Raw genomic sequence first — 7,747 nt, forward strand, 5'->3', positions numbered from 1 at the left:
CGTTAAATCAAGACTAAAGTCACTACAAGCCATGCCCAAAAGCTGGTACTTCTGGAAGAAACTGAGGCAGCTGCTTTTCACAGCTAAACCCTTCCAAAGCCACGGCAGTCGCGTAAATCCCTCAGGTCAGAGAAAAGAGCAGCTAAGAGGGACAACGCTTTCACTTCGAAGCATCTGCCAAGCCTCAGAGGTGGGAAGACGGCACCTTTCAGTGTTGCTGGAGAAGAAAGGCAACTACTTAAAGATGTTTTATAACGATAGAGCGAGCTCTGGGATACAATACATTCAGGCCTCCATTCTCCTGTCAGGACTTTAAAAGTTAAGACTTTTCTTACAGTAGGAAAACGTAAACTTAAATACTTCAAGGGTGGGTGTCAGGAGGACGGGGCCAGGCTCTTTTCAGTGGTGCCCGGGGACAGGACAAGAGGTGACGGGCACAAACTGGGACGTGGGAAGTTCCATCTCAACACGAGGAGGAACTTCTTTGCTGTGAGGGTGGCAGAGCCCTGGCACAGGCTGCCCAGAGAGGTGGGGGAGTCTCCGTCTCTGGAGACATCCCAACCCCGCCTGGACGCGTTCCTGTGCCACCTGCTGTGGGTGACCCTGCCCTGGCCGGGGGTTGGATGGGATGATCTCCAGAGGGCCCGTCCAACCCTGACCATTCTGTGATCCTGTACGACTGCTCCCATTAAAGCTTTCAGCGCTGACTCACTGCCGCAACCCAAAAGTGTTCCTTCCGCTTAGCTGATCCTCTGTGTGGGCCCAGCTTTGGCAAACGCAGTGCTGGGTACGCGGAGCCTGGCCTCAGGAGACATCCAGGTAGGATGAGGCACCAGGCGGCCCCAGTGCAGGGGAGCGGGCAGAGCCTGGACTGTGGCTCCCTCTCCAGGAGCCCGGGGCGAGAACTCACCCAGCGTGAAGCCAACGCCGCGATCCGTCTGTAAGTGGCTTTAAAGCCAGCCGTGAGCCTTTCCCGGTCAACAGGCTCCCGGGAGCACGGGCTGCGGAGCGCGCGGCAGAGGATTCATGAAACACATGTGAAAGATGGATATCTGAAACCCAGCGCTGTCTGTGAAGTCAGTTTAACATGTTTTCAATTTTGCACCGTTTCCCAGCAGAACTGCCTGCCGAAGATGTCATCCTCTGGCTCAGGGTAAAACAGCCCTGGAAAGGGGTCAAAGATACAATACGGCTCCATAAATAGTGATGATAATATCTGTAATAACGCCAGAGACCACAGAAATACAAATATTAACTTGCCATTCATTCCCCAGCACTATTCCATCTTTGCTATCAAGTATGCTGGACATGGCACGGGCTTTAGGGCTCGAAACTCGCATTTCTGCCCCAGTTCGGCATTGCTCTGTCACCCCCTGTGCTCCGCTGCCACACCACGCCTGGAAACTGGCACCAGGAGGTATTTTAAGGAGGGGGAAAGGAAAGGGGGGAAAAAAAACCCTTGTGGGTTGAGATAAAGACAGGTTAACAGAACAATTATCAGAGAAGCAAAATAGCCATAATATTAAAAATAATTGTAAAAGAATATACAAGAGGCAAGTCACTCTCACCACCCAGTAAACTGGTGAACTGGCACCGACCGCGAGTACCCACACCCCAGCTAACCCCACTTATATACCAAGCGTGGCGGCTGTGGCATGGAATATTCCGTTGGCCATTCCATGTTTCTGTCTTGGCTCTTTCTCACCTCCGATGGGAAGCTGAAAAAAGGCCCTGAAAAATACAACCATCAGCTGGGACCCCTGCCATCGCTCACCTCCCTGTCCCAAACCCGCGCCCTCTGCACTGCGCTTTGGGATAGAAATTAGTGTCTGAAAAACAGACAGAGAAGGTTTGACGTGGCCTGGGGTGGCTGCGTCATATCGCTATTTCTGGATCGTGTTAACTCAGGAGTTATCGTCTCATTACAAACCCCAGCGTAACACAGAATTCACTCATGCGCTAAAACCAACTAACGCAGCTTTAATGAGCTCCTGCAGTGCCGCCCGCCGGCGCGGAGAATCATGAAATGGTCTGGGTTGGAAGGGACCTCAAAGCCCACCCAGTGCCACCCCCTGCCCTGGGCAGGGACACCTCCCACCAGCCCAGGTTGCTCCAAGCCCCGTCCAACCTGGCCTTGAACCCCTCCAGGGATGGGGCAGCCACAGCTTCTCTGGGCAACCTGGGCCAGGGGCTCACCAGCTTCATAATGGAGAATTTCTTCCTTATTTTTAATCTCAATCTCCCCTCTTTCAGTGTAAAATTGCTCTCCCCCGTCCCATGGCTCCCCTCCCTGCTCCAGAGTCCCCCCCCAGCTTTCCTGGAGCCCCTTTAGGGACTGGAAGGAGCTCCAAGGTCTCCCCGGAGCCTTCTCTTCCCCAAGCGCGGAGCACGGCGGAGAACGGGGCGGGGCAGGGGGCGGGGCAGGGGGCGGGGCAGGGGGCGGGGCAGGGGGCGGGGCAGGGGGCGGGGTCGGTCTCATCGTCGGGACCCCGCCCCGCTCCGCCCCGGAAGGCGGTGAGAGCTCGTCCGGGCCTCGCCGCGATGCTGCAGCTGCGGGAGGAGGAGGAAGAGGAGGAAGGGGGCCCCCCGGCGGTGCTGGCGGAGGAGGAAGGGGGGGTCCCGGCGGTGCTGGCGGCCGGGGGGACCGCGCCGCCCGTCCCGCCCCCGCAGCGGCTGCGGCCGCTGAGCGTGCGGAGCGCCGGGCGCGCCGGGCGGCTGCGGGAGTACTTCGTGTTCCGGGTAGGGCCCGCGGGGCGGCATCGGGCGTGTCTGTGGGTGTCTGTGGGTGTCTGTGTCCCCCTCCCGCGCCCCCTGACCCGTCCTTTCGCCCCCGCAGCCCGGCAGCATCGAGCAGGCGGTGAGCGAGATCCGCGCCGTGGTGGTGCCCGGGGAGGACGGGGAGGTGCGGAGCGTCTGGCTGCTGGCAGAGTAAGTGGGGCGGACAGGGGGGACCGCGACACCCCGGGACAGGCTCGGCCCCCCACATCGCTCACCTACCGGTTCCAAACCTGCGCCTTCCGCACTGCGTGTTTAGATAAAAATCTTGTAAATATTGGTGGTGGCACAATGGATAGAGAAGGTTTGACGTGGCGTGGGGTGGCTGTGTCATATCCCTATTCCTGGATCATGTTAACTCATAATTTATCTCATTACAAAACCCAGTGCAATACAGAATTTACTCGTACACTAAAACCCACTCAGGCAGCATTAATAAACCCCTTCATCACCAAGTTACAGACCGTCAGCCCTAGAACTCACCAACGTGCAAACTGACAGCTCCCATTCTGCCATGCGTCCGGACGAGGGGACGGGAGCAAAACACGAGGCGCGTTGCTGCCTTCATTGGAACTAGGCTTGGCCACATCCACGAGCCCCGAGCACTCCCCGGGGCCAGCAGGAGGCAGGGGGGGTTGGGCCTTTCACCGCGGCACAAGGGGAACGGGCAGAGAAAGGGTGACGGCTGGGGGGAGCGCGCCGGCCCGTTGCCTGGTCCCACTGTTTGCAGTTACCTCACGCAGCGAGGATGGCTTCGGTCTCGGCAGCTTTACCTCAGCATTCCTGCTGGAACAACAGACAACTTTAAATTTTTGTAAGGAAAGGCAATTAAAGCAGTTAGACTAAAAATAAGCCATAGCAGATACCAAAAATGGTAGTTTAACAGCTGAGCTCATTACCCTGAGCGTGTTGGGTTGCCCTTTAAGGATGCAATAGTGGCACAGCGGTGATGGCCCAACAGCCTAGTCTGGCAAAACTCAGGGAAAGGTAAGATCTTTTATTCATGAAATTCGAAGAAACCAACCAGTTTCTGAATGTACAGACTGTTCTTCCAGGGGAAGATACTAAGTCAGACCACACAGTTAAAGAAAACTATTTCTCTCCCCTGAACACATGCAAATGCAACTGATAATTTAGCAAATGTGGCAACACGCTCACAGCATGGGATTAAACGCTTACTGGAGTAGTTGGAGACACAAGCTCTCAAGATCTTCAGACTTACTCTGATTTTCTTAATATTTTCCTATGTTGGGACATTCAGCCTCTTACCAGACTTGCTGATTCAAAGCAAAGGCCGAGATGGCAAATACAGCGTTACTAAGACTTCAGCTTTGTTCTTAGCGACTCTCCCATCCGTCAAGCTCTTGGGTGTTTTTAGCCAGCATCAGACCTGCTGGAGCTCAGTGCCGTTCTCTTACCAGGATCGATCACTGGAACAACGAGAAGGAGCGTCTCGTTCTTATCACAGATCAGTCCCTCCTGGTCTGCAAGTACAACTTCATCAGCCTGCAGTGCCAGCACGTGACGAGGATCGCCCTCAGCAGCGTGGATACCATCTCCGTAGGAGAGTTTGAGTTCCCACCTAAGTCTCTGAACAAGTAAGTTGGCACAGGAGTACTGTAACGTTCTTGTAATTCTTGTATTGCCACTGTAAATGGAGCTGTCAACCTTTGTCACTGGCCAAGTTTGAGGATTCTTCCTTTTGCTCACGTGACTTCGTGAACAATTACGAAGCCTCATCAGAGCAGCTCGGAGCAGCTGCTGTTCTGCTGGAACAGTTAGTAGTTACGTTAAAAGGGAGTTTCTCAAGGGCTTTCAGGGTAGGACGGATAGATGTGGGAGCAGAAGTCCATCACCAGTAGGTAACGGAGCAGCACCACCTCAGCATTACTAGAAAGCCACGTGTAAACGCCAGGTCGTACATAAATGCAGGCTGTCACAGGCCATAGTTCAGGCAGTGTCCCAGGTGTCTCATGAGCTGAACCTTTTTGCACTCAGCTTAAAAAAAAATGTCCCTTTGCATATTTCAGGGGCTGAATTCTTCTATCTGCTACTTACTACCAAACTTACGTTTCAGCTCCCAGTTTTAAGCAGGTCATTTTCAGACGGTACATTTCTAATTGAACTTGTCTCAAGGACCCGAAGGCCTTACCACCTTAATTCTGCTGTCTCCGATATCAGGCGAGAAGGCACCGGTATTCGAATCCAGTGGGACAAGCAAAGTCGCGCCTCCTTCATCAGCAGATGGAACCCGTGGTCCACCAACATCCCCTACGTCACCTTCACCGAACATCCCATGGCGGACGCCAACGAGAAGATCGCGTCCCTCTGCCTAGTAAGGAACTCACCGCTCCTCTTCTACAGGCCTTGTTGATCTCGTAGGCTGGATGCGACTTAGATTATTTTGAAAAGATATAGCGGTTAAATCGAAGGGGCAGAACTTTGAGCTGTAAGCTACATTTCTCCATTCTCCAAATTTTGACGTGCAGGGCAGCACAACTGTCTGGTTTTGCCATATACCCCTAAATGGTTCAGACAAGGAGGCGGCTGAAACTTCCACAAGTGCAGAGTCCTGTAAAACCCAAAAGAAAACTGATCTTGGTGCTACTCCTGCTCTTGCTTACCTGACAGGCCGATGCCTGACCTTTTATCTAGGGCTGCCAGCTAATTAAACAAATAGCTTAATTGCTAACTGTGAGCCTTCACTTGGGTGGTTCTCAGTTTTTCTTGCAATAGTTGCTTTCCTCTGAAGGTTTCCATGAAGCTAGAACACTATGGTAACGTCAGTTCAACACATCAGTGATAAGGGCAGGAGAACTACAGTCAGAAAGAAACAATATTAGTCCCTGGTAAGTCTTTGCCATCGAGCCCATGTGTTTAACACACACGTAAATAGCATCCTCCTGTGCAGTTAACTGTACCGTCAGGGTTAAATGTCACAATGTGAAGTTTACCATGGCCTGGGAGATCCATGACAACTGCAGCTTCAGTGTTAATCCTTCACAATTCAACATCAGCAGCTGTTAGCCTAGCAAGTTTTAAAACGATGGGAAAACAAGGTGATTTTTTTTTTTTCTTTCAGCTGGAAAACTTTAAAACCCAGCTGATTCAAGCTGTGAAGAAAGCCCATAAGGAGTGTCCGGTGCCAGGAAGGGCTAAAGGCGTGCTGGTGCTGGAGCATCCTCTTCTGATCGAGACCTACCTGGGACTGATGTCCTTCATCAACAACGAGGCCAAGCTTGGCTACTCCATGACAAGGGGCAAAATTGGATTTTAAAATCCCTTGCGTTTAATCTTTTCAAGCGAAAGTGAGTTGATACTGGTCTCCCGGGGAGAGCCCACCGTGCGGCAGAACACCGCGTAACCAAAGTGGAGGCGTCAGGGGAAGGAAGGGGGCGGCTGTAGATCTGCCAGTTCATGGGAGGCCCTGGTGGTTCTGGTCAGGTCAGATTAATCTGAAGCAGACACAAGGTAGTGTCATTCTTGCATTTTGTATCTAATTTACAGTTCCTCCTGGTTCTTCTACAGGGCTAGCGAGCAGCAGTATTTGCCATTTCTAACTAGGTGTTCTTCCCTGTTAATTAAGCGCGATTGGTATCTGCTACAAACATTCCGCACACACATTCCAGACGCAGCAGAACGTTCATGCCCTATTGCAGTTGTATCCCTATATATGGTGTCAAATCATGTGGTGTGCTTGGGACTGATCCGTGGTGTTTGAAGAGGTACCGGTGTTCACAATTACAGTAATCTTAGCGTTTTGATTAATGCCTGTTAAGAATTTTGAAAGCCAGGTCAGTCATTCTTTAGCAGCAGATTTTGTTAGCGCTGTACTGTCGGGTCTGCTCAGGAGCCGTGTACCTGAACAAGTACTTTGTGAACTGAAAAATATGGCTGAACGTGCGTTTCTTAGCTTTTTGTAAAAATACCTCCGTTCCTAATAACTTCCTAATTTCTTATGTGTGTTTTCCTGCTGCAGCAATAGAATAAAGAGTCTTTTGAGAGAATATTGCCAAAAGCCTCACAAAAACATTTGCCTTCAAAGCTATTATTTATAAAACTGAAAAGGAATTCTATTTTGATTAGATTTATATTCTTAGCAATTTTTCTTAAATCTACTCTAATTTGGGGCAGCAGCAGCGCAGGACTCTTCAATGGAGAGAGATAAAGCTTTAAGCACTGTACAATCTGGATTTATACATTCTCGCACTGAACCTCATACTGATGTCCAGTCCTGACATTCAGAAGCAGCATAAGAGAGGCTACAACTGGAATTGCTCCTGAGGCCCCTCTACCAAGCTTTTTCATTGTGTGTGACCTTTTATCCATGCCATTTTATCAGAGCGTTTATTTGCGCGACTGCAATGCTGAATAAATGCTGTGCTGCAGCAGTGGTTTTTTGATCTTAAAGTAGCCGTGTGTTTCTGAAACCGCTGTAAAGTCGCAATGGAATGCAACCAGCTGCATGTCCCTCTCAATGCATTTTCTAAGATATCTATTTAATTTTCATTAATCTTACAGTAAAGTTAAATTTCAGCTCAGTTTGTTCTTCGTTCTTCGTTTTGTGGAGACTGAGGCTGTGAAATTTAGTGGGAAAAGAAAAAAACATCCAATAAATTCCTAAAGAATGGGCTCCCTTCCTCTGAAGAAAGCAGTGGCTGGCCACCCAGGTAGAAGGAGAGTCCAGCTCCTCTTTCCCTGCTGAACCGGCCACTCCAATTTGGCACCAGATAGTTGGGTCAACAGCTCCCCTTTCAGTTGCCTGTAACATATCAGTTTTGAGCTTTCTTGTAAAGATTCACTATAATAAATCTGCGGGGGACCAGGCACAGCTACTGTCACCTGTTAACATCTTCGTCTGGAAAAGCAAAATTATTACAGATGACTTAATTTTCTTTCTGAAAAAATAAACTGTTTTGCTTTAACAGGACTTGATTTTCTAGAAAGTGTCTTACTCATTTATCTACTTCTG

General features: G+C 50.6%; 2 protein-coding genes across 2 annotated transcripts in view; one reads left to right on the forward strand and one right to left on the reverse strand.

Annotated features, from left to right (window-relative positions):
- MEGF6 (multiple EGF like domains 6) overlaps positions 1–2,153 on the reverse strand; it is a 109,798-nt gene extending 107,645 nt beyond the window's left edge. The window contains exons 1-2 of the mRNA XM_074560416.1: positions 1,637–2,153; positions 911–1,164 (exon numbers count right to left, since the gene is read on the reverse strand). The gene's annotated coding sequence lies outside the window, so the exon portion shown is untranslated. The remainder of the gene's footprint in view (positions 1–910; positions 1,165–1,636) is intronic.
- A 334-nt stretch (positions 2,154–2,487) lies between these two features.
- On the forward strand, positions 2,488–7,710 carry TPRG1L (tumor protein p63 regulated 1 like). Its single transcript, XM_074560432.1, has 5 exons — positions 2,488–2,739; positions 2,837–2,928; positions 4,197–4,373; positions 4,957–5,110; positions 5,858–7,710. The coding sequence occupies exons 1-5, from the start codon at positions 2,542–2,544 to the stop codon at positions 6,050–6,052; spliced, it is 816 nt and encodes a 271-aa protein (XP_074416533.1). The 5' UTR covers positions 2,488–2,541; the 3' UTR covers positions 6,053–7,710.
- The last annotated feature ends 37 nt before the right edge of the window (positions 7,711–7,747 follow it).

Source organism: Larus michahellis, chromosome 16, assembly GCF_964199755.1.
Source record: "Larus michahellis chromosome 16, bLarMic1.1, whole genome shotgun sequence".
In the NCBI taxonomy this organism is placed as follows: domain Eukaryota; kingdom Metazoa; phylum Chordata; class Aves; order Charadriiformes; family Laridae; genus Larus; species Larus michahellis.

Bases quoted from the DNA above. Each gene is read 5' to 3' on its own strand.
- TPRG1L (XM_074560432.1), top strand. From the start codon at position 2,542: ATGCTGCAGCTGCGGGAGGAGGAGGAAGAGGAGGAAGGGGGCCCCCCG. The intron at 2,929-4,196 runs GTAAGTGGGGCG...TTCTCTTACCAG, and splicing joins AGCGTCTGGCTGCTGGCAGA to GATCGATCACTGGAACAACG. The intron at 5,111-5,857 runs GTAAGGAACTCA...TTTTTCTTTCAG, and splicing joins AGATCGCGTCCCTCTGCCTA to CTGGAAAACTTTAAAACCCA.